Raw genomic sequence first — 26,465 nt, forward strand, 5'->3', positions numbered from 1 at the left:
TAACCTTTTTAAACGAACATTTAGAAGTTAAGTTTTCATCAAAAACAAATCTGTAGCTTCCTAGACCTTTTAAAAGATGACACCTCCTAGTAAGTCCTTGTGTTTATGATGTAATCTCTTTCTTGGCATAGCTCCTAAAGAACATAAGAGTAGCCTGCAGGATCAGGCCAATGGCCCATCTAATCCAGCATCCTGTTCTCACAGTGGCCAACCAGACGTCTTATCCTCCCATGGTTTCCAGCAACTGGCATTCAGAAACTTTGCTGCCTCTGACTGTAGAGGCAGAGCATAGCCATTGCAGCTTGTGGCAACTGAGAGCCCTCTGCTTCTCCACGAATTTGTCTAATCCTCTTTTAAAGCCACCCAACTTACCTTTCTTTTCAGAACACTGAGTTTTTCAACTACTCCATCAAGGAGACTAACCACAGAATCCACAGCTGGGCAGCTGCTCAGCGTCTTCTCCAGTTCCGCTACAACCATAGTTACGTGGCTGGTCTCTCGGTCAATGTTTTTCTGAGCAGCTCGGAAACGTTTGTTCAGCGTTTCGTATGGCACCTTTAAGAAGAAGAAAAATTAAAACAGAGTAAACAGTGTTTACATCAAAACTCTTGTGCTTTCTATTTCTATTTAGGAAGACAGGAAGCAGCCTTATATTGAGTCACACCATTGGCCCACTGAGCTCATTACACCAGCCTTTGCCCAATGTACAGCACATACTCCAAGCTGCAGAAGCCTGGTCTCCACTGATGGACAACAACTTTCCATAGAATTGAAGATGTGTTTTCCAGTCCTACTTGGAGATGTTTACTGTATCTTATGTGGAAAACTCTCAATAAAATTTTTAAATAATATATTTTTTTTAAACCCAGTTGGCTCTCCCTCCATAAAGGTGTTCTAATCACTGTATCTCTAGCTGCAGGTCTCACTCAATATGTCAAAGTACTTAAAGCACTCAGGCGTTTGATATGTTCTATGTAGTATCCTTTGCTGGATTAGTCTTGATCAAGTATCTAATGAAGCAGATATAAATGTCTGTAAATCTGCCTTCCAATCCAGAAGCTGCAATCTGAGTTTAAATTTTGTGTTCCACTTACTTCTGATAGAGTCTAAATTAGGTGTTTATATTCCTCAGCACATGAAATGCTAACATCTATGAAGACTTCTTGTGAAAACCACAGTGCAGGCCTCCTGCAGCACGTCAAGTGGGTCTACCACAGTGAGCACACATCTGGACCAGATTTTGCCTCAAGATTTTGCTATGCTGCCTCGGGGGCAGGAATTGAATTCCTCCCAAAAGGCTACAATGCTACAAATGCTTTAAATTTATTGCTTTCACTCAGAATTTATGGGAGATTTACAATAACTTTATCTAAACATCCACAAGAATGGTTTGCTTGCTAGTTATACATGAAATGCCCCAAATGATTAAACGGGCATGAGCATAAGAGTCAAAATGAAGTTGGACCACAATCAACATCTAGGCTTGTACAGCAGCTTTTGTATGAGCATATTGTGCAGGGCACCTTAAATGCTTAGAGCCTAGAGCTACTTAGCAGGGATACTAAAAATAGAGACTAGGTAGATAAAACATAGGTATTGCCCTTATGACCCAACTATGATATATTAGAACAAAAGAGACAAAAGATGTGATACTTTTATCAGAATTTGGAATCCTCTTATTTAATAGTGTTTGAAAATAAATTCAGTGCTCTTTATTCAAAGTTTTGATTCAAATTATAGGTAACTGCAACTATAAAACCACAATTAAACAGTACATTTTTTACATTTAATATGTTTACATTTAATATATCTTTTAAATGTATGCATTGATAGAAAACTAATAAACTTCCCTTCCATTCATATATGAAAAACAATACAGACCATTCTTCATTTGCTTCCTGAAATCCAATACACTCTAAAGAATTCTTTTTATTTGTCTTGACCTTGTCACTCAATAATCCCAGCCTTCAGAAATTTGTCTAACTGAAGAGCAGTATGAACTACGCAAACAATTATGCTAGTACAGAAGTGTCAGCAAATACCTTTTCCCCCAACTGTTATAAAACACAGAGAAGCCTGTAGGTATAGCACAGCAAATGTAAGAAACCTAACCCCTCCCTCCTTATGCTGGTCTACGACCGCAATAAAGTGTTATTGTTGTAACCAAGTATTTGCCTATATAATCAACTTTTAGCCAGATTTTTGAATAGTGCTTCAGATAAGCACCATTATATATCGAGGAGGAAATGGGATGGGATGGCACAGGGAAGCCATGTCCCTCCAGGTCATCAGCTGGCCACCTACTTATAGTGGCTGTGCATTCGGCCTCTGCGTGAAAGGAACCCTACACATGCACAATGTTGTCACAGAGCTCCCCCCCTTCATAGACACAAGGCTATGGGAGAGGGGAATGGCTAGTGGGAGCACGAAGAATGGCTTATGAGCACAATCTAACTATTCCTCATATGTTTACCCACTGCACAACGTCACCCATCTAAATATCCCTATTATTCTTTTCAGAGTGGATTAAAATACCATAATACCACTGCTGAGCAAAAAAAATGGGAGAGGATTTTCAGTTCCTCAACACAAACCTCTAAGCTGTTCCAACTGTCTTACAAGCCACCTTAGTGCAAATCCCAGAGGATTCAAAAATACTCCACACGCCAAGACAACCAACAGCAAGTAGCACCATCGTTATTTTCCCAGTACAATGATTTTTGCATCACAATGCAATTGTTTCATATCAGTGGGTGTAGCTGAGCCTCTATCTGCTGTTAAAACAAGACCTCACACAGGCTGGGCAGAACCTGTGCACCCTTAAAATGCTTCTGTCAACTTGAGTAGAGGTTAAACTACAGGGAGCCCACTGAGCAACATATGCAATCTGAAGGCAGTGGGATCTGGAGGACAGAGAGAATGGACTATGCTGCCGTGGGAAACGAGGTAATAGGATCACACAATGAATAGGATCAGCCCTGCAAGCTGTTTTGGTTATTTATTTAATGTAATTTTTTCTTAACCACCCTTCATCAGAGGATTACCGTATTTTTCGTCCTATAAGGCGCACCGGCCCATAGGACGCACCTCATTTTTGGGGGGAAAAATGAATTTAAAAAATTATTTCTCCCCCCCCCCAGCCCTGGCTGCCGCCCCAAGCCTTGCGCTCACCTGCCCGAAGCAGGGGAAGCCCTCCGAAGGGCTCCCCGTGCTTCGGGGCGACAGGCTGCCGCCCCAAGCCTCGCGCACCCGGTGGGACCTCCTGCCGGGCGCGCGAGGCTTGCAGACACTCGCCCGAAGCACGGGAAGCCCTCCGGAGGGCTCCCCGTGCTTCGGGCGACAGGCTGCCGCCCCAAGCCTCGCGCACCCGGTGGGACCTCCTGCGCACCAACCCCTCTCGCTCTCCAGGCTTCAGCAAAAGCCTGCATTCGCCCCATAGGACGCACCCAGATTTCCCCTTCATTTTTGGAGGGGAAAAAGTGCGTCCTATGGGGCGAAAAATACGGTATACTGCAGTGCACACAGCGTTCAAAACTCCCATTGTTCTAGGCGCGTTTTGCGACAGGGAATTTTATAAATACGAGCAGTTTCTGAGCTCTGGGCGCAGTACTGTGCCTAAGATTTCAGATTAAAATTGCCACTGTGACTCAGAAGTAAATCCCAACCAAGTTCAATGGGGCTTCCTCCCAAGTAAAACGTGCATGGATTGGGAACCTGAACACTTTCTTTTCTTTTAAACCCAACATGCTTGGTTTAGGTTTTAGTTGCCTTGTTTAATGTACTTTTAATGTATGGTGTGCTTTTAATTTGAAATATACTAGCCAGTTAGTTATGATGGTCTAAGTAGTGCATGTTAAAGTGTTATCTACCTCAGTCATATAGTGATACTTAAAATCGAACAAAATTTGGAGTGGGATCATTGAAAGGCCCTTAAGTCTTAAGTTTACGAATGGGACACTCAAGGTGGGTGTCTCTGCCATTAGTTGCACAGGCCTTTAATTTGTGTTAATTGTGGTGCCAAAAAGATATGTTTATACGCAGTGCTTTTTTCGGGGGGGACGACGTGGGGAATGAATACCCTTAACATTTTATGAATCTAAGTTTGGCCTCATTGAGGGGCAGTATTTCAATATGAGTGGGAAAACTATGAGTATCCCTAAACATTTTTTAAGGAAAAAAAGCACTGTTTATATGAAGGAAAGGGGGCGTGGGGAGAATTGAGGGTTTCTCTGCAGAGTGGAAGGAAAGGAGGGTCTTTTTCTGCCTCCCCACTTCCAGCCACTCTCTGAAGGCTGCAGAAGGGACCCCCTTAAGAATATGGGGGGGGGGCAGAGGAAGCATAACTTTGTTTTTTGAAGTCTTCAGATGAGGACTAGACCATGTGAAAAACGAACATAGTATTTTAGCTGCAGTTCATTCATTTTCAGCTCTGTATTCTTGTTATAAAAAAGGGTGCCTAGACATTCCATTATTGCACCCATAACCTAGGTTTAAGGTGCCATTCAGCTCCTAGCTTTCCTATCTCAGTTTCTAACACTGAGTGCACTATGAATAAAAATATTCACACAACATATGAATACAATCAGTAAAGTGCAGAGGATTCCCCTGCCATAAGGATGGACATTAACAGTTCAAACAGTTTTAAAATATTGACATTATAGGAACAAAGATTTAAAAAAATAAAATGATATACACACCCTGAATAAATTTGCTAGCTGTTACTGCTAAATTTTATTTTTAAAAAGCATAACAAATGTTATTACCTATTTATTCAGTCATTCTCCAAGAAGTTCAGAACAACACACATAGTTGTCTGAGTGATTTTATACTAGCAGTATGGTGAGAATGAGAACATGACTGCCCCAACATTACCTAATGAGTTTATTGTCAAACAAGGATTCGAATTTGGGTCTCCTAGACTTGGTTCATTCAACTATACCAGGGAATGAAAAGCAGCTCCCAGGATGCTGCTCAACAACATCTGGAGGGCCACAGATTATCCACCCATGAACACATCTTTGCCACTGATAATGTAACGGGGGTGGGGAGGAGATGGAACAAGATTACTCAACTTCCAACAACTGGGTGAGATGGGAATCAGACAAAGCAACCTAACACCTGGATGGGGTGGTGCCACTCCAGAGCAGAACTACACAGCTGATAGGATATAGGCAGCACTAATTTAATTGTATTTCATTATTTTATATGTAAGCTGTCTTACAGAGCTTACATATAAAGACATGCTTGATCAAATAAATGTAGATTCAGCATTCTACCCATAAACCTGCACCAAAAGACCCCCTCATGAAGCAAAATATCTGGTAATAAAACTGAATTTCCTTTGATTAATCTTTTTTTACATAAAAAAATCCAAAAAATGTCATCACAAATATTGCCATTATCAAAGATAAAGTAAAAACTATACATAAAATAAGCAAGAAAGGGAAATCTACAAAGACAATAAAATCAGTGTTATATATGTAAGTAAATAAAATTACAGACCAAGTATGACTAATGCTCCAAGAATTCATGCGACTTCTATTAAGAAGAGAGATTGCTGGGTACCAGCTTGAGGGAGTGAAATGACCTACAATGTTTTGCTTCCCTCCACACAACTGGTTTGTCCGAAGGGAACGGTATTGTATTCCTTTCAATGCTTTCTTCAAACCACTAGGCCTGATTGTCCACCACCATTTTCTTAATTTCTGCTCCAGCTAGACAGATCAAACTAAGTTTCTAGACATATGTAACATTTTTAAATTTCAATATATCATTACCACTAAACCTTTTACATTTTATACACTGTTGAGCACTTCACTTGTTTCACACAATACTCTTGAGATTCTGGAACATATTGCACCATGTCATCAACTGAGATCACTATAGGAACCTAAGGAGCATTGACGAACGTACTAGAACTGTATTAGTCAAGTAACTGACAACACAGATGAAAAACCAGGAAAGTCATAAAATGAACTGAGTTCCTTTATGTGTGGACTGTTCAAAGAAAATGCCCAAAGAGGAGATTTTTCAACTGCTGCTTGCTGGATGGACCATGAAAAGGATATTGCTTTGCTTTCTGCCTACTTACTCCTCCTTGCCCTTTTCTACCTAACCGTAAAGTAAAATTAACAAGAATTACCTATTATCTGATTGCTTTATCATGTTTGTTGCCTTATTTTAATGCTGGAAACCATGTTGTGATTTCATTTTATTTGCAAAACTACGCATCAGTGGAAATATGTGTGTGTGTGTGTGTGTACACACACATATATACACTCAGCAATCCCACTGTGTTTTGTTTTTACTTCTGAATAGTTTTGTATAATATAGCACAGTACTGCAAATAAATAAATGGCGGTATTCATCAATAGAAAATCTGAACGATATAAACAGCAATTCTAACAGTAACCAATGATAACCACCAAGTAAGCAGGTCTGAATAGTTCAGAGTTCATTTCCTTAAATGTAAACAGCAGCTTAAACCAGGGCAGTCCAACAAACTGTCCAAGGGCTGCATGCAGCTTTCGGCAACATTTGGCACATGCCCCACAGCCCTCGTGCTGCCTTCCCAAAGCCAGGTAAGCAAGGCGCTGGGCTTTGGGAGGGAGGTGAGAGGAATCTAGGACACTGTTAAGAGTCCTTTCACCTCTTCCCCAGAGGTCTCTCACCTCCTTCCCAAGCCTAATTAGCAGTTTCCCAGCTTTGGGAATAAGTTGGAAGAGCTCTAGAACACGTTTCCTTCCAAAGATCCCACACCTTGCTTAGCTGGCTTTGGGAAAGCACCATGAGGGCTTGCAGGGAGGTTATCAAATTTTGGCCTCAGTCCCTGTCCCCCCCTTTGCATATGACAAGGCCCATGGTTTCTATGTTGAAGTACTCTTGCAGCCAACTTGGCTTGAAAAGTTGGGTCACCATTAAACTGTTCTCACTAATCCAACACTGCAATAACTGAAAAAAGTGTATTAATTCTGATGTTTAATTCATTAGCTGGAATAGACAACTAAAAATCCTTAATAAAAAGGGTATTTTAGAAAAGCCTTATACAAACAAATAAGTATACCTGGTTTTAAATTGACTTCACTCAACATTCATAACCCCACTACGAAATAAAAACACATGTCCTCTGAAGCTATAACACAATGGCCAATATCTTTAAAATGGACTGTAGTTCTTCAATTTCCCTTCTGTTCCTAATGGACATGGATTTTAAAAAGTTTGTAAAGCTCAAGCAGGAGATCATGTTGATTCAGCTATATGCTTTAAAAAAGAGGAAAGGCACAGAAGAAAGGGAAAGCATACAGAAGATGTTATCAATACATGAGAAGTTCAAAGAGAAAAATGAGGCTTGTTTTTTTCCAGTCAATTGTGCAATTTTTACGACACATACCTAAGAGATGAGAGGCCTTTCTATTTTTCATTTTCTATCACTAATCATGAGAGAATTATTTCCATCCCAACTATAAGACTCCTATATACAATATACAATTTGATTCACTCACCTTATGACTATACTATGACTCAAGCCAACATACTTTTGACATCACTATTAACTATAGTGTACTAGGAAGAGCTACACCTTTTATTAATAGCTCTCTTCCATTAAAATGTTTGTACCTTGTTATCAAGATCCTCCGTTTAGGCTTTAAGACAAAGGCCGTGCCAATGAATCATTTGCCTCTTTTCTGCATCAGTTTAGTTCTAATGAGCTTTTCCCAGATAGCCCTTGGCCTCCCTTTCTGTATATCAACACAAGAGACATGCTCTTGGAAGCAAACGTTTTATTTCCCCCCTCTAATTTATATTTATTCTCATTCTAGTCTGCCCCTGCCTCTATGGAACCCTCAAGATTATTCCAAGCATTAGCTGGTCAAAAATAAAGTCTTTGGAAACAAGGTGCTCATTGAGCAGGTGATTACACTTGGATTTTGGAATTTTCCATAATCTGATTTCCAGCTGTATTGTTACTGAAACAGTATTCATCATCCTGGTGTAGGCAAATAAAAGTCCTATTAATGCTTCTGGACCTCCTGGTAGTTTTTGGCAACTATCAAACTGGTATCCTGCTCAATGTTTAAAGTGAGGAATAGGGGTATTACATCTACATCAGCAATGGGGACGCTGTAACCCTCCATAAGTTGTAGGATTTAACTCCTAGCAAGCGTGTCCTGTGGTAAGGAACATCAGGAACCGTGGTCCAACATCTGGATGGCCATATGTTCCTCCTAATCGTAATGAAAGCACTGAAAGTCATCTAGGGATTTGGGGGCCAGGCTCATCAGTGCTCTAATGACACCATATCCACCTCTTTGTTTCATCAAATTCAGATAATGCTGTGAAAATTTGAAATGGATATTCAAACCTCGGTTGTCGAACGTAAGCCTTTTTGGTTTCTGAAATGTTCAACAACCAAGGCGCGGCTTCCAATTGGTTGCAAGAACTTCCTGCACTCAAGTGGAAGCCATGTCAGATGTTTCGTGTGTGTGGTGTTTTTTTTTTTAAGATAACCTAGCAAGATAAATACCACGAATAGCAAAGACAAGGCTGCATGGGTGAAGCCTCTCGCCACATCACATACACACACAAAATGAAGATTAAGTCTCTCACCATATATGTGTGTGTGTGTATCGTGGGGGTGGGGTGTATATACATATGTATATATTCTTATGTGTGTGTATACAGTGTATATGTGTGTGTATATAAAAAAGGTAAAGGGACCCCTGACCATTAGGTCCAGTCGTGACCAACTCTGGGGTTGCGGTGCTCATCTTGCTTTACTGGCCGAGGGAGCCGGCGTACAGCTTCCGGGTCATGTGGCCAGCATGACTAAGCCACTTCTGGCGAACCAGAACAGCACACGGAAACGCCGTTTACCTTCCCGCCGGAGCGGTACCTATTTATCTACTTGCACTTTGACATGCTTTTGAACTGCTAGGTTGGCAGGAGCAGGGACCGAGCAATGGGAGCTCACCCCGTCACGGGGATTCGAACCACCGACCTTCTGATCGGCAAGTCCTAGGCTCTGTGATTTAAGCCTTGTGTGTGTATACACACATATACACTGTACATATATACACATACTGTATATTTTGTATATATACATATATACATCTATATATACATATTTTGTGTGCATATATATATATATATATGTATATAGTATACACACATTGTGTGTATATATATATATATATGTTTGTGTGTGTGTGTATATAGTGTATATATTTATACGTATATACACACATGCATGTGTAAATACATACACACACACGCCCACGATAACAAGAGGCGCGTCTCTCGTTCTCTGGCCCCCCTTTTCCCCGCTCCTCTCGGGAGCGCCTCGGAGGCCCCCGGCCGCGTTGGTGCGAAATGCCGGGAGGCGTCTCCCCCCGCCAGGCAGGGAACGGAGGCCTGGGAGGAAGCGGGGCCTCCCGGAGGGGCCTCGCCGGGGAGAGCGGCCCACCCACCTTGAGCGTGGGGTACTCCTGCACCTTCAGAGTCATCGAGAGCTGAGCGGCCGACTCCTGCACCGCCATCTTGGACCGAGCACCAAACGCCGCCGCCGCCGCCACGGCGCCGCCTCCGCCCGCCCGCGCTGCTCCTTCTCCTCACAGAATCCTGAGGGAGCCTTCGGTACCCCCTCGCGAACTGCACCCTGGGAGAGAAAGCGCTTCCGCCTCCCCCCCCCCCGCCGGCCTTCGGATGACAGACGAGTCCACCCCAAGGGCCTTCGCTCGCTTCCTTCCTTCCTTCCGCTCCCCCCTTTCCCCCCCCCCTCAAATGGTTCGTGCCATTAGCGCGACGGGCTGACGCAGGGAAGCAGGGCAGCCAATCAGAGCGCTCCTCTGACACCCGTTCTTCTCTTCTCTTGTCCGTCTCTCTCTGTTTGCGATGTTTTTCGCTTTCCGAGCAGGAATCTGTAAAAGCAGGTTGGGTTGGGGAGGAAGTGACGGGATGGGAGGGGCTTGACGAATCGAGGCGAGGCTTCGGGTTCGCCCTGATTGACACCTTCCGGCCGCCGCGGACCGTCGGCCAATCCAAGCCGAGGGTGGGCGGGACTCGCTGGACGCGGAGTCTGAGGCGGCGCTTTCGAGTTCAGTTTGGCTGCGGCCGCTCAGCGCGAGGCAGCGAGCGAGGCGGCTGACCCGACGGTGTCCTTCGTCGAGCAGCGAGGACAGCGGGCCTGGTTTGTTTCACAGTTGTTTCTGCCGGTTGGAGCGACGGGAGTGTTTCTGAGCGTGTACAGAATTGTTTTCTTTTTAGGCTGGGGGGAGGGGAGAGTTTCTGTGTGCGTTTAATGGCCTCATAGCAAAGTTGGGTTTATTAAACTGACATACTGCTTTCTTATAGTGATGTGTGTGTGTGTGTGTGTGTGTGTGTGTGTGTGTGTGTGTGTGTGTGTGTGTAAAATGAAGTCAAATGTTTTATACGGAGGTTTTTTTAAAAAATATTTTATTAAAACCTTGTCATAGTACAATAAGATGAAACAAATCTAAATGAAATGAAATGAAAACACAGTGAAAGAAGAAACAGCGAAGGGAAGAAAAGAAAAGGGAAAAAAGAGGAAAAATAAAAAGGACTTCTGATTTTCAGTCTATTGGTTACATAAATGAAATTGTTCCAAATACTCACTCTAGAATGATACCCAACAGATCTACTTTCTGTTAGGCAATATTTGCCCAGTCTTCCAACCCAAATGGCTAACATTAATTCATTTTTCTTTTTACACACAAAAAAATCCAAAAGGGGGTTCTCTAATCATCGTTATTAATACATTTCAACAGTAGTTTTTCTGTAATCAAAATTAATTAATTTGTATACTGCCCTATACCTGTAGTTCTCAGCATGGCTGCAACATAAAATCACAATATAAAAACACAAAACACATAATATCAAGTCCACTGTGAGTGTATATTAAAATAAGATCCCATAATTCTATTATTATTTATTCATTAATTTGAATCCAGTGCCTTATCTTCAATTCCCATTTCCTGTTGCATTTGTTGTAGTTTTCCATCCTGTTTTTTAAAATCCCTTCCATTTATGTTTCTTCCATTTCCTTTCCCCTAAAAAGTGCCAGAGGTTTGATAGCTTTTTCCTCTGAATTCACTCCAAGTCGTGCACAGAGTCCTTTTTCACTCAACTCTATGTCTGCCAGATCAGTATATCTCTTCCGCTCTCCATCCATGGCTTCTTTCCACCTCTGCAATACCACAACTCTCATTTCTCCAAGCCAGTGTTTTTCAACCGCTGTTCCGCGGCACACTAGTGTGCCGCGAGATGTTGCCTGGTGTGCTGTGGGAGGGAGGCGGGCGAGTTGGGCGGCGAGAGGCGGGGCGGCGGTGGCGAGGAGAGGCCGCCCAGCGCGGGCTCTCGCCGTCTGCCTGCCTGGCTGCCTGCGTGGCGCTGACGTCACGGGGCTGTAACGTGCCCCACATAGGCACACGCGGGGCGGCGAGCGAGCGAGCTCCCACATCCCATCGCCGCTCTGCCGCACGCTAGCTCGCTTCGGCCGGCCTACTGGGCTGTCGCAGGCGGAAGGCCTGCGCATGCGCGAGGTTTTTGTGCCTTCGGGATTCCCTTCACACCTTCCTCCTCCTGGGGCCTTGAGAGCGCGGGAAGCGGCAGCGCGAGACCGGCCGTTGAGCCTGGCAGGTATTGCGCTTGCCAAGGCAGTCATGCAGATCATCCTTTATTATCCTTTTTAAAAGTTGCATGTGGGATTGTGGCATTGTGCAAAATGCATGAATAAATCTTTCATGGAAATTGGCAGTGACACAAATCCGTAGTCATCCAGGAGGTTCTGTAAAGCAGGCAGCAGTTGGGCTTGTTTGGGCGGACAGTCTCTTCCCATACTATGAAAGAAAATGGATAGTCAGCACAAGGAAAGCCAAGGCCAGGTGAAATAAGGATCACCTGGGAAATACAGAGAACTGGACTATCAGGAAATTATTGAAATCCTAATCACAAAGAGTTTGAACAGTGTCCCACATAACCTTTGTGGAGCTTTAAATAGATTTTATTTTATTTTATTTATTGCAATGCATTGCATTGCAAACCACTCTGTGGGGATTTCTTTATCCCGAAAGGCAGCCTAAATAATTTAATAAATAATAAATCAATTCATTATAAATGAAATTGAATTTAGATTCACAGTATAAGCACAATTTAAATCAGACTCATGCCAGCTACATTACTGCCCTGGAGATGTTTGGGTTGAAAGGCAGAATACTAATTCAATTAACAACGCCAACAACAACCTTTTTACAGGCATATGTCAAGGGCTCAGCACCTCCTTTTAAGTATTTGAATCCGTTACGTTTACATGGATATTTCCCCAGCTTCTAATAACATTTGCTCTCTTCTCTCATAGGATTTTCATACGTTTCTGGTGCTCTGTTATAGATTATTTTTAGAAAATGCTTGTATTTTTTTAAAAAAGCACAATATATACAACAATGTACAATTTAATAACACATAAATTAAACTAAGTCATTATTATATTGTAAATTAATCTGAAATAATCTTAATTCCTCCAGCATCATGTCTCTGTATATTAAATTTAGGATCAATGTTGTATTCTAGATTTAAAATGATGATTCAGTACATAAATACAGAGGCAAAATTCAGAGCTTACTAGCAACCACCTTTTTAGGTTTTCTGTAAACTGGGGAAGACATCCATGTTGGAAGTTCAATTCCTTGCTTAGCCATGAAGCTCAATGGAAATTGCCTTGCTCTTGCCCTCTCTAATCCAGTGTTTTTCAAACGCTGTTCCGCAGCACACTAGGCCCTCGGGGACCTCGTGGCTTCCGCTTTTGCATGTGCTGCCGTTACTCTTCCCGCCATTCCCATGTATAATTTGTGCCCGTAATACAGGCAGTAAAAACTGTTCTGTATAACGACTACCCCGCCTCTCCCCCCCCCCATCTAAACCCATTTTTTTTTCCTTTGCAGAAATGAGCCGCTGCATTGAGCTCACACAGTATGCATGTTTTTGCCTGGCTGTGATTGGTCCGGACTCCAGCTTGGACCTATCACAGTAGGACATCATCTTCCGACTTCCTTCCCGCCCGAGCACAGAGACCAGGACTCAGCGGGAGTCGGCACTGCAGAGAGGCCGGATACTGCAGTGATGGACAAGTTTTTGAAAAGAAAAGAACTGGACTCTGAACAAAATTTGGAGCCAGATGAGAGCCCAAGTATGAGTGGGGATGAAAAGAAAGCAAAGATGGTTAGCTCAAGCAAATTCTCGGGCACAAGGCAATATAGCGAAAGCTATATTTCATTTGGATTTACTTTCACGGGAGATGCAAACCAACCAACTCCACTGTGCGTGGTGTGTGGTGAAAAGCTAGCTAACAACAGTGCTATGGTCCCAAGCAAACTTAAACGCCATCTCCAAACGAAACACCCTTCGCTTCAAAACAAGAATGCGGACTATTTTGTTTGCCTGCGTGAAAACACGGAGAAACAGGCAACTTTCATGAGAAAAACCACAAAGGTAAATGAAAGAGCTCTTAAAGCTAGCTATCACGTTGCTGAACTTATAGCCAAGTCAAAAAAGTCGCACACTGTGGCAGAGACATTAATACTTCCCGCCTGCAAAGCTATTGTAGAGGAGATGCTCGGACCTGAAGCAGCTAAGGAAATAGCCAAAGTCCCTCTCTCAGACAACACAATTTCCAGACGTATTAATGACATGTCTGCAGACATTGAAAGTGTGGTTTTGGAAAAGATCCATATCAGTGAGAAATTTGCATTACAACTTGACGAGTCTACTGATATCAGTGGACATGCTCAACTCTTGGCCAATGTGCGTTTTGTTGATGGTGATGCAATTAGAGAAAACTTCTTTTTTTGCAAGGCATTGCCAGAAAAACCAACAGGAGAAGAAATTTTTCGGGTCACATCAGAATACCTTGAACAAGGAGGACTTAAGTGGGAAAACTGCACAAGTGTCTGCACCGATGGAGCTGCAGCCATGGTCGGGCACACCAAAGGCTTTGTAAGCAGAGTGAAGGAAAGAAATCCAGATGTGATTGTTACGCATTGTTTTTTACACCGTGAGGCCCTCGTAGCCAAGACTTTACCAGCAGACCTAGTTCATGTGTTGGATGATGTTGTGCGCATGGTAAACTTTGTAAAGTCACGACCCGTGAAAAGTCGCATATTTGCAGCTTTGTGTGAGGAGATGGGAGCGAAGCATAAAACCTTGCTGTTTCATACGGAGGTCCGGTGGTTGTCGCGTGGCAAGGTCTTGGTTCGTGTGTATGAGCTGCGGGAGGAACTTAAAGTGTTTCTGACAAATGAGAGGACAGATTACGCAAAACTGCTTGCAAGTGATGAGTGGTGTGCAAGGCTGGCATACCTGGCAGATATATTTCATCATCTGAATGAACTGAACACACGAATGCAAGGCCGAAATGAAAACCTGCTTACAAGTACAGATAAAATAAATGGATTCCGTACAAAGGTGCAACTCTGGCATCAACACGTGGAAAGTGGCAATCTTGAAATGTTCACACTCACCAAGCAATGGCAAGGTGTTCACACTGCTGCACTGTGTGAGATAATAGTTAAACATTTAAAAACTCTCGAGGGGAAGTTGTCGTTTTATTTCTCTTCAGTCTCCACTGAATGCCTTGACTGGGTTAGGGACCCTTATAGCTCAGCATCAGTTGGTGGAAAGGACATGACTTTACAGGAGCAGGAGGAACTAACTGAACTGAGACAAAATCGTGGTTTCAAGCTAAGATTTGCTGATCTACCTTTGGACAGTTTTTGGTTGGAAACTGCCAAGGAGTTCCCCCTTCTGGCAAACAAAGCTATTTTGACATTGCTCCCATTTTCCACTACATATCTCTGTGAGTTGAGCTTTTCAAGCATGATTGCTATAAAAACTAAATACAGAGAGAGACTGAGAGCTGTTGACGAAGAGCTACGTGTGTGTCTTTCTTCGATTCCAGCCAGAATATCAGCTTTGTGTTCAGCTAAACAGGCCCAGGTTGCGCACTGAATAAAGTATTTTATAATTTTTCATATTTCTGTTTACTTACTATTTCATAATAAAGTAATTATAAAATACTTTCTTTGTGTTTATTTGATTCCTATTAAAGAGAATTACTTTATATATAGTCAATATAGGCACAGAGTTAATTTTTTAAACATTTTCTAATGGTGGTGTGCCTCGAGATTTTTTTCATGAAACAAGTGTGCCTTTGCCCAAAAAAGGTTGGGAAACACTGCTCTAAGCACCTGTGTGAAGGACTTTTCCATTTCACCCACTGTTGCCTCCAACTCTACCATTTCATGTTCCTGTTCTGGCAATCCTTTTTCCATATGGAGCTTTGAAATCTTTGTGTCCTCTTTTCACCTTCATCCAGGCCTGGGAAATGGATCACAGCTTGTCTGCCTACTTGGCCAATGGCAGGTGGGCTGTGATCTCCGCCCCTGGCTTCACTCTGGTCCTCATCCGCCCCATGGGTTTACTTATGTAACATAGAGTTAAAGTCGTAGTGATTACTTTATTTTCCAAGTAAACACACAAAAGGCAAGTTATAACTGATCAGTGGTCAAGTTCGCTGACAGGGCTTAGCAAGCAAGTGTTGACAAGTGAGTATGTCGTACATTGTCAGGAAGTCCAGCATGCATCAGCAGGAATATGTTGCGTGTAATGACTTGTTTATGGGACACGGGTGGCGCTGTGGATTAAACCACAGAGCCTAAGGCTTGCCGATCAGAAGGTCGGCAGTTCGAATCCCCACCACGGGGTGAGCTCCCATTGCTCGGTCCCTGCTTCTGCCAACGTAGCAGTTCGAAAGCACGAAGTGCAAGTAGATAAGTAGATACCGCTCTGGCGGGAAGGTAAACGGCGTTTCCTTGCACTGTTCTGGTTCACCAGAAGGGGCTTAGTTATGCTGGCCACTTGACCAGGAAGCTGTATGCTGGCTCCCTCGGCCCATAGAGCAAGATGAGCGCCAGAGTCAGCCACGACTGGACCTAATGGTCAGGGGTCCCTTTACCTTTAATGACTTGTTTACAATATAATACTATAAATAGGCAACACACATGAAATCTAATTTAGGTTGTTTCTGAATTGTGTGACAAGCAGTTAACAGTAGTGCAAGTGCAATAATTTTTTTTAAAAAAAATCATATTTGATACCTTCTATCTTTACGGATTACAGATCACATACAAATTGTATTGTTGTTGTTTCAATATAATAGCAATTTACGCTTGAGTGTTTTTATACATTTTCTTACACATCTACTATGGTATCCTTCCCCCAAGACACATCCTAACTATGGAAAGCTCTGCAAAACAAAATCTGTTGCAGTGTGGTCCCATCTCATGTGAGGGTTCTGCCCCAGAAGCAGTACGTACGTATTTGCAAAACCACACATAGCCAAAAACTGCTGGCTCTCAAGGGAGGGAACCACGACACAGAGGCCCTCCCCATGTCTCCACTTCCCTCACTCCTGCATGCACAGTAGCAGCATCGAGAGGACCATAGCAGATTTATTTTCCTCTTTTCTGAGTTGCCACAGCAAGGAGAAGAGAGCAGGGAGTTGCAACCAGCCTCCTACAGCTGCGAGATGAGCAGGGAAGCAGCGCAAGGCAGACAGAGGGGAAAAGAAATCTGGCTCCCTTGGCTGCAGTAAGGAGAAGAGAAGCGTGTAGAAGCTACAGCTCCACTGCAGATCCATGGTGTCAAGCTCAATGCCAAGGAAAGCAAAGCAAGTTATGCGGCCTCAAACATCCAGAGAACTAATCAGGTCTGCAGAACCAAGTTAGCACACTGCGTGCACACTGACAAAGCTATCCAGATAACGGGCAGTAGGGGCACCGCCTGGCTAAACCCTCACCACCCATTCAAGGAAAATACTAAAGCCCCTGAAGGCTGAACAGGAGGCAGAGCAGCTCATGAACATAGCTCTGTCAACAGTACTGACCTTGAAACGGGACGTCCGACAGGTTCCTGGCTCGTGGGTGCACAGGCAGCACCTGAGAGGCTGGCTTGATGTCACCTTTTGCCAGCAGCACACCCCTTCTGAACCGCACAACCCCCACTGCCTCCTCAAAGGGTATGTATTTCACAGAGACCATTTCCTGTGCAACCCCGTCCCTTTTAGGAAATGAAAGAATATGGATGAGGTGTATTCCCCAGGCAGGAAGGAGGAAAAGGGTCCAGAGATCCTCTCCTATCCAGGTAAGGACCCTGGCTTCTATCCCTTATACATGGGGCACCAAGAGGGCACCAAACACAGCCCGGCTTTTATAGTGAGAACAACATTCCCTAGGCAGTCGATACATCCACATGACCATACACTGTCTCTCACATTTGAATAATTTAGTAATATTTATTTCTGCTTTCAGTAAGCAAAAGCAGCTGCATATTAATTATCCGCATCTGTATGAATACAGAGACTGAAAACCATCGATGACAAATCCAAATATTCAAATATTTCCAAACTGGAGTTCCGGGCATGCAAGTTGCAATGGCATTGTTATGTGTGGAAACAATATAATAACAATGAAATCATTTTCTCGATAGCTTATTTGTTCTAATAATGTGGTAAGACATTGAATAGATGGCGCTCTAATAGGAAGAGTAGGAGTTTATAATTAGGCTGTGCGTTCTCATGTTGCTCAAGAAAGGATAGTTACTTCATATTTAGTTAAAATGTACTAATAGCCTACTTCTGGAGAAAATATTGCCTTGTTTAGCATATCTAGGACATTATTTTGATTTCCCAACATAAACATAGTGGTTGTTTTAAAAAGAGCAGCAGGCTGTTTATACAGTGGTGCCTCGCAAGACGAAATTAATTCGTTCCGCAAATCTCTTCGTCTTGCGGTTTTTTCGTCTTGCGATGCACGGTTTCCCATAGGAATGCATTGAAAATCAATTAATGCGTTCCTAGGGAAACCGCCTTCAGACCAGGTCCGGGGACAGTCTGTCCCCGGACCTCTTCTGAAGGCTGGGGGGGGGGCAAGGGCTTTTCTTCCCACCCCCAGCATTTTAAAAAACCCCGGGACAGCGGAGGACTTCTCCGCTGTCCGGGCGATCTTAAAATGCTGGCGGGCGGCATTTTAAAATCGCCCCGGACAGCGGAGGACTTCTCCGCTGTCCGGGGCGATTTAAAAGCCCCTGGGAAGGCAGGCAGGGGGGACAAAGACTTTTGCCCCCCGCCAGCCTTCAGAAGAGGTCCTGGAGGCTCCCCCCCGCCTGCCTTCAAAAGGTGTCCCCGCGGCGGCGGGAGGTGTCCCCTGCCCCCCCGCCCGGCTTCGGAGCACCGGGAGAAGCGATCTCCCCGCAGCCCCTTGCTGCAGAAGACGTCCGGGGGAAGCGGGGAAGAAGCGCTTCGCTTCCCGCTGCCCCCGGACGTCTTTTGCAGCAAGGGGCTGCAGGGAGATCGCTATCTCCCCCCAGCCCCTTGCTTCAGAAGAGGTTCGGGGGCAGCGGGAAGTGAAGCGCTTCGCTTCCCGCTTCCCCCGACGTCTTTTGCAGCAAGGGGCTGCAGGGAGATCGCTATCTCCCCCCAGCCCCTTGCTTCAGAAGAGGTTCGGGGGCAGCGGGAAGCGAAGCACTTCGCTTCCCCGCTTCCCCCGGACGTCTTTTGCAGCAAGGGGCTGCAGGGAGATCGCTATCTCCCCCCAGCCCCTTGCTTCAGAAGAGGTTCGGGGGCAGCGGGAAGCGAAGCGCTTCGCTTCCCCACTTCCCCCGGACGTCTTTTGCAGCAAGGGGCTGCAGGGAGATCGCTATCTCCCCCCAGCCCCTTGCTTCAAAAGAGAAGACCCGCTGTCCCCGGGGCAAGCTTCGTTTTGCGAAGCAAGCCCATAGGGAAATTCGTCTTGCGAGGCAACTCGAAAACGAAAAAACCTTTCGTTTTGCGAGTTTTTCGTCTCGCGAGGCGTTCGTCTTGCGGGGTACCACTGTACTGGCCGAATCTGACAATATAATTGATGTTTCACATTTATAGCTTGGTATTTGGGGCTCAATAAATCATCTTCAAAATGTTGCCGGTAAGATTGGGAAAATGAGAAACAGAACCTGAAATTGATAGGTTTATCTATCTCTCCCTGTGCCATCCCCAGGTTCCTGACTGGGCACAATTCAAGGTTTTCTGCCCTTTTGGCAATGTGCTAGATTCCTTGGCTAAGGAGCAGAACCACTTGCTGTGCTAAGGTGATACCAACCTCTAAGTTTTGATTACTTACATCACCTGCCTTTCTGTGCCTTCCATTAACTGTGTATTGCCTGCTGTGCCTTAGATTAGCAATTTCCATATGCAGCCCACCAATCTCAACATTAAAGGCTTTGGAAAGAATCCACCTTTGAGTTCTTGTTCTTTTGCAACTGGCAGCCAGGACTTTAACTCAGAACTTGAGATCCTGCCCACGCATGGACCTCCCCCCACTTTCTCAACCAAGCCTGGAGTTTTTTATCCTGATTTTGGGGAGCAGGGAGTGCTTGACCAAATAAGAACTACGAGCTGGTTCTTCCTCTAATATCCAGCAGATGGTGCTGGCATAACATAACTCAGGTGATTTAGTTTTTTAAAAGGGCAGGCTCCGCCTTCTTTCAAAATCCACAAACCCCAAAGACTGTGTTTTCCTAGAATATAAAGGTTAAGCTGTTGTCAGTGGGGAAAACCCAGCTGAAAGCTTTAGCTGTCAGTGCAGATTAAAAATGTCTAAAATCTAGGCTACTTGAAGTAAAGTGCAAGGTAGTGCACAAACCAATAGGGTAACTGGCACTTTTAAAAGTGTGTTCTTGCCAGTAAATAAAACAGAAATAAAGTAAAAGCTTTTCAGTAGCATTACTAAGAGTGCTGACCATCCAAGTGTCCCTGTTTTCCAGAGACAGTCCCAGATTTACAGAAGCCACCCCAGTTTCTGATTTGATCCCAGAATGTCCCGCTTTCCTCTATTTTCATCAGAGTTTGGTTTTTCTCGATGTTGCAGGGTGTGGAGTTATGTGACCCCTGAGCCAAGGAGATAAGTAACTATACAACCTTTAGAAGACATCCGAAGGCAACCCTGTATAGGGAAGTTTCTTTTCATGTGTAATGTTTTATTATGTTTTTATATATGTTGGAAGCCACCCAGAGTGGCTGGGACAACCCAGTCAGATGCGTGGGGTATAAATAATAAAGTTGTTGAATAGGATATCCCTATTCCACTGGACACTGAGGTCCAGCTCCGAGGGCCTTCTGGCGGTTCCCTCACTGTGAGAAGCCAAGTTACAGGGAACCAGACAGAGGGCCTTCTTGGTAGTGGCACCCACCCTGTGGAACGCCCTCCCACCAGATGTCAAAGAGAAAAATAACTACCAAAGTTTTAGAAGACTTCTAAAGGCAGCCCTGTTTAGGGAAGCTTTTAATGTTTAATAGGTTACTGTATTTTAGTGTTTGTTGGAAGCCACCCAGAGTGGCTGGGGAAACCCAGCCAGATGGGCGGGGTATAAATAAATTATTGTTGTTGTTGTTGTTGTTGTTGTTGTTGTTGTTGTTATTTTCATCAGAGAAAAGTTGGAGGGTATGTGAGTGTATAAAACAGGACTCTCAGGAAGAAAAGCAAGCTGATGGAATTTGAGCCACGCCTCCTGGCTCAAATTGGCTCCTACAGAAGCTAGGGTGAATTATAAAGGCAAAGGGACCTCTGACCATTAGGTCCAGTCTTGACCGACTCTGGGGTTGTGGTGCTCATCTCGCTTTTTTGGCCGAGGGAGCCGGCATACAGCTTCCGGGTCATGTGGCCAGCATGACTAAGCCGCTTCTGGGGAACCAGAGCAGCACACGGAAACGCCGTTTACCTTCCCGCCAGAGCGATACCTATTTATCTACTTGCACTTTGACGTGCTTTCGAACTGCTAGGTGGGCAGGAGCTGGGACTGAGCAATGGGAGCTCACCCCGTCGCAGGGATTCAAACCGCCGACCTTCTGATCGGCAAGTCCTAGGCTCTGTGGTTTAACCCACAGCACCACCCGCGTCCCTATAGGGTGAATTAGCCAGGCATATAAATTTGGAGGCAGCTGCACCGAGAGCTAGGAGGAGCCCCAGCTGACAGAGCTTCTTGGCACCAGCCGACAGTGCGTAAAGCGGGGTAAGCAGTTGTGCGAGTTTGGTAGCAGGGCATGGAGGTCAGGGCACCCCACTCTGCCCCTTCTTTCTTTGACATCGAGAAAAACCAAACCCTCAATAAAGTCAGTTATACTACAAAAGCAATTGTGCAGGTAGAAAGCCAGCAGGGGTGTGGGGACTTTCCAGTGTTTTGCATTGTCAGTCACCAGTTGAGCTATCATCTTTTTGGCAAACTCCACAGCTGTGCTTAAGAGACAGCGAGTGCCACACTCTCCGGGAACAAGCTTGTTTGCTTGGGGGCTTGGCATTGTCAGATTCACGTATAAGCTAAACAAGCTATAGCTTAGGGCCCCGCTCTCTTGGGGGTCCCAAAAAATTTAAAGGGGAAAAATCCTGGATGTACATTTCCAAAATATAAGATAAAAAACAAATAAAATAAAACCTACATACAGCAACAGTGTTTTGTGTTGCGTAGGTTCCTATGATGTGTTGTAAATAAAAATTGCCCTTTTCCCTTATGGGGTATCCAAGAGCCCATATAGAGTCCTTACATAGGTTCCCTATTGGTAGGAGAAAATAACAGGCCAACCAGAGAATATTGAGAAGCAAAGCAGCTAGTAAGCTTGATCTTTATTGATCTGTTGCAACAGGGCGCTCCCCTCACCCGCAAGAGAGGAGGAGGACCCAGAAAAATGGTGTGCAAGGCCTTATAAAGACTTTTGAATTTGCCACCCTGTAGATCAAGACCACCCCCAGAAACTTCATACATACATCACAGAAGGGGTGTAACCTAAGACCACCCCTCAGATACATCACACCTACATCACAAAAAAGTGGTCTAAAACAGAACATTTGAATGTTGTTTTTCTCCTATCGTTGTTTATTTCCTGTCTGGCTGGTTACTTGATTGGATTTCCTGGGTAGCCTGGCTAGTCTTTTGTAGTGATAAATACTTAGTTCCTAGGCCAGGTCACAGGCTCATACCCCATTCAAACACAGGCATACCCTTAAGACAGGATTTGTGAAGGAAAAGACAATGGGGAGGCTTTTCCACTTTGACCATGCAGAGAAACATTTGCTCAGTTTAGGAATCAAAATGGCTTCAGGTCGGTCTTCCTGTGCTGATCTATGTACGTGCAGTTATGAACATTACCATATATCTAAGACCTCAAAATTCCTATCACAGATGTAAGTAATGGGCCCCGCCTGCTAGCCTGCTCCCTAAAATATCACTGGTTTGCTCATTTCTATATATAGGGTGCCTACATTCTGCATGTGCAGATGGCTTTAGATACCTGTTAGGTCCATAAATTACCATATAGCATACATTCAACACAAAAAACAGTGACAATTTGTTGTTGACAAAGGACAGCTGGACATATAAAGGGCCCCATTACCTTCAGTAGCTTAGGGCCTCACCATACCTAAATCCAGCGCTGGGGCTTGGTGCCAAACCTGGGAAAGCTAACACAGGTGTTGAGAAGGCAGGTGATTAACCCTGACCTGTCTGCTCCACCCCACCGACTGCTGCTGAAGATGGGAAGGTTGACTTCCATATTCCTGACAGCTTTTTGTCTCCCCCCCAAAAAAAATCAGTGCAGAGTAGGCTTAGTGATTTTACACACAAATTATTCTTACATTGTTGTTTGGGCATAAACAGACATTGAGACTTCTGTTGTGAAGGCCTCCAGCATTTTTAAGCAAAGATGGTGCTGGATTTTTCAAAATACCATGATCGAATAAACAATATGGTATGTTGGAGGACGACGACAAGGTGTTGACGGATGAGGAGGATGAGGAGTTAGCAGATGTTCATGGCACTTTTGGCAGGAGAGGGATAGAAACAAATTATTACTCAGGCTTCATGGTAACAGAGACCCTATTCAAGAAACATTGCATAGCTTTCTATGGCTTTAAATGTTCTGAAGGAAAGCAGTTCGGATTTGAGCCCTTGGCCTTGATCCTCAGATACTTATGAGATGTTTCATGTAACTCAGGCAACAGTAAATAAAAAATAAGTATAATGACAGAGGCATCAAATTTGTAAATGTATTTGCATCTATTGTGAATGATGAATGGGAAAGTACCGTATTTTTCGCCCCATACGGCGCACCTAGGTTTTTTGGGGGGAAATAAAGAAAAAAAATTATTTCTCCCCCAGGCGCAGGGCTGGGGCTGGGGCGGGGGAAGCCCGAGCTTCCCCAGCCCCCAGAACAGGCTGCTCTCCGCAAGCTGTGGGAGCCCTCCCACAGCTTGTGGAGAGCTACCCGAAGCCCAGGCGCGACTGCTCAGCACGCCCGGGCTTCGGGGTGCAGGCAGCTCTCCGCAAGCCGTGGGAGCCTGGCGGGAACTCCCGTGGGCTCCCAAGGTTTGCGGACAGCTTCAGCGAAATCCTGCATTCGCCCCATAGGACGCACACACATTTCCCCTTCATTTTTGGAGGGGAAAAAGTGCGTCCCATAGGGCGAAAAATACGGTACATCATAAACTATCGTGTCTGCGGGTACCCTTCTATTCTGCCTTGGTCAGACCGCACCTGGAGTCCTGTGTTCACTTCTGGGCGCCACAGTTTAAAAAGGATATGGAGAAGCTGGAACATGTGCAGATGAGGATGACCGCCGAGATGGTCAAGGGTCTGGAAACCAAGCCTTATGAGGAACGGTTGAAGGAGCTGCGTAAGTTTAGCCTAGAAAAGAGGAGACTGGGAGGAGATATGATGGTCATCTTCAATTACAGTCATACCTCCGGTTGCGAACGTGATCTGTGCGGGAGGCATGTTTGCAACCCGTAGCGTTTGTAGCCTCAAGCGCCGAGTCTGTGCATGCGCGTGACGTGATTCGGCATGTCTGCGCATGCGCATGATGTCATTTTGCGCTTTTACGCATGTGTGAGCACCGAAACCCAGAAGTAACCCATTCCAGTACTTCCGGGTTCTGCGCTGTTCACAACCCGAAAACGAGCAACCCACAGCATTCGTAACCTGAGGTATGACCGTATCTCAAGCTCTGTCACATGGAAGATGCAGCAAGCTTGTTTTCTCCTGCTCTGGAGGGTAGGAACTAAACTAATGGCTTTAAAAGAAAGGAAGATTTTTCTGATGATAAGAGTTGTTTGACAGTAGAATGGACTCCATTGGAAGGTATTAGATTCCTTTCTTGGAGGTTTTTAAGCAGAGGTTGGATATCATCTGTCATGGATGCTGTTACTTACTGAAGTTCTCACCCTGGGCCAGCAGGGGGATACTGTAGATAGTTCAGGTCCACATATGCAAATAAGGGATTGAAAGTGACGTTCAGTGATTGGATAGTTACAGAAAATGGTTACTGTTGCGTTCTAGTGGAGCTCTATTTAAGCAGGCTGGCTGAACCCTTCAGTTCTGTTCTGGCCTGGCCTGTGAATAAACAAGAGCTGTTTGAAGAATCGCTGTGTAGTCTGATATGTTCACCCACAACTTAACAGATGCTTTAGTTGAGATTCCTGCCTTGCAAAAGGTTGGACCAAATGATCCTAGGGGTCACTTCCAACTCTACAATTCTAATACTATTCTTATGTAAAACTGAGCTTTTTTTTGTTGTTGTTCATTTGCAAATAAAAGTTAAGTCTGCACTTCTGTGGTACTCTTACTAGTTTAGAGCTGTTTTCAGTGTTTTTATTGCAAGTACACAGATGGTGATATTTGATTTCCTGTCAGATTTAATGAACACGAGACAGGAGGAATAAGAACATTTGTTTGTTCAGCAAAGTTCATTTTGTGGCTTTTGATTCACAAAGTGCTTATCGTTGTGTTGCTGTTTTATTTGTACAATGTGGTTATATGTTTAACCAAATACAGATGTTAATCATGAGAAATTTCGCAAATTACAGATTGCTAGGTCTCTGTAGCGGGGTTACTCAATAATTTTTAATGATACTGTATATTTTGTTTTGTGTATTTCATTGTTGTACACCACCTAGAAATGTGAGCATGACAGGTGGTATATAAATATCCCTAAAGAAATATATGCAATGCCCACAACAAAACATCATTGAACAATACTTTCCTTTTTTAAGCCCCTCAGCTGCAAAAAAAACTGTGTCTCCCAGTTGCCTGGCAGTGACACAGCAGGCAAAGTCAATGTTTTTTGACCTCTTAGCCCTTGCCCAGTTGAAAAGAAAGGCCCTGTTAAAATTAGATGCTGAGCAGGTCCTTGGGAGCGTTTTTCCTAATGTTTAACTGTAAACTAAGAGGAAGGTGATGTTGAAGCAATTGCTTCTTATTCTGCTCTCCCTGGACCAGGTAAGCAATAGTTTGTCTTTCTTTCTTTTTTCAAATATGCTTTGCAATTATTATTACTGAAAACCATTGTTCCTAAATTTTCTTTAGGGGTAATTCTCAGTGGGTCAACCTTTCTTTCCTTTTATTCCTTTTGCACAGGAGAGGCACTTTTCCCACCCCATGGCTACTCCAAGAGATGCAAATTAATGGATACATAACAAGAAAAGTACTATGGAATAATATCTCAGTATAGGATCACAGCGGAAAGACTCTTGTATGGACAAAGACAGAAACATTTATTATTGTGTAAGATGGAGGAATGCTTGTTGATGTTTTTTGAAAAAAGTATTTATGCATTTTTAATAATTTGATACATCCACTTTCCAGTTATCTTCATTTATCCTACATTCTTCGGCTCCCCCGCACCTACCTCTTAATTAATCCTTGGTTGTGCTGCATTTCCTTAATTACCACCCCTCTTCATGGTTGTTGAAGTTATTGGAGGCAAAGTTGAGATGTTTGATTAGAGAAAAACCATTGCTGACATTTATTATAATAATTAGAGAACCCCTTTTGAAAACGAACAAATTTGAGACATTTGGGTCTGAAGATTGAGAAAATATTGCTTAACAGAAAATAGAACAGTAGGATGTCACCCTAGACTGGATGTTTTGAATAATTTTATTTACGTAACTGACAGAAGGAAAATCAGAAGTCCTCTATTTTTCTTTCTTTTCTCCCCCCCTTTTTTCTCCTTTCTTTTCTTTTCCTTTTCCTATTTTTCTTTTTATTTGGTGTCCTCTGCTTTGGGTTTATTGGGGTCCAAGGATTACACACACACACACACACACACACACACACACACACGTAGTGGATGGTTGCTGGCCGAACTCTTAAGTGAGAGGCAGGGCAGGAAAGACCATCCAAGGTGAGAGAATGAGAGAAGAAAAGAAATCTCCCAGGTGAGAACTGGGAGGGTCTCCCACTTTCTGAGCCCGGCTTCGGCTGGGGAGGGCGGGATATAAATAAAATTTATTATTATTATTATTCTGTGTGAGACAAGGGTTAAGAGCTTCTTTTGAGAAAGGACTCTGCATTTTCTTTTCTCTTTCTTTCTTTGG

General features: G+C 44.1%; 2 protein-coding genes and 2 long non-coding RNA genes across 8 annotated transcripts in view; 2 read left to right on the plus strand and 2 right to left on the minus strand.

Annotated features, from left to right (window-relative positions):
* The window catches only part of MAEA (macrophage erythroblast attacher, E3 ubiquitin ligase), a 24,880-nt gene extending 14,936 nt beyond the window's left edge, over positions 1-9,944 (minus strand). The window contains exons 1-2 of one of the 4 annotated variants that reach the window (XM_081191807.1): positions 9,468-9,944; positions 373-555 (exon numbers count right to left, since the gene is read on the minus strand). In XM_081191807.1, coding sequence (XP_081047933.1) covers positions 373-555; positions 9,468-9,536 — 252 coding nt within the window. In that variant the 5' untranslated portion in view covers positions 9,537-9,944. Of the gene's footprint in view, positions 1-372; positions 556-2,594; positions 2,713-5,792; positions 5,815-9,467 lie in introns of those variants that run through there. The other 3 variants (XM_081191808.1, XM_081191810.1, XM_081191809.1) reach the window with 3 other exon arrangements.
* LOC308585845 overlaps positions 1-26,465 on the minus strand; it is a 196,680-nt gene that overhangs the window by 76,588 nt on the left and 93,627 nt on the right. The window lies entirely within an intron of this gene.
* LOC308585844 lies at positions 2,808-25,654 on the plus strand. The gene is made up of 2 exons (XR_014007621.1): positions 2,808-2,946; positions 25,504-25,654. It is a non-coding gene; the product is annotated as an uncharacterized lncRNA (long non-coding RNA).
* Positions 12,810-15,086, plus strand: LOC308585749 (zinc finger BED domain-containing protein 5-like). Its single transcript, XM_081191816.1, has 2 exons — positions 12,810-14,133; positions 14,993-15,086. The coding sequence occupies exons 1-2, from the start codon at positions 12,991-12,993 to the stop codon at positions 15,020-15,022; spliced, it is 1,173 nt and encodes a 390-aa protein (XP_081047942.1). The 5' UTR covers positions 12,810-12,990; the 3' UTR covers positions 15,023-15,086.

This window comes from Podarcis bocagei, assembly GCF_964188305.1.
Source record: "Podarcis bocagei genome assembly, chromosome: 4".
Classification (NCBI taxonomy): domain Eukaryota; kingdom Metazoa; phylum Chordata; class Lepidosauria; order Squamata; family Lacertidae; genus Podarcis; species Podarcis bocagei.

Coding starts and splice junctions, on each gene's coding strand:
- LOC308585749 (XM_081191816.1), top strand. CDS start 12,991: ATGTTTTTGCCTGGCTGTGATTGGTCCGGACTCCAGCTTGGACCTATC. Junction 14,134..14,992: donor TGGATGATGTTGTGCGCATG/GTAAACTTTGTA, acceptor CTTTGTGTTCAG/CTAAACAGGCCCAGGTTGCG.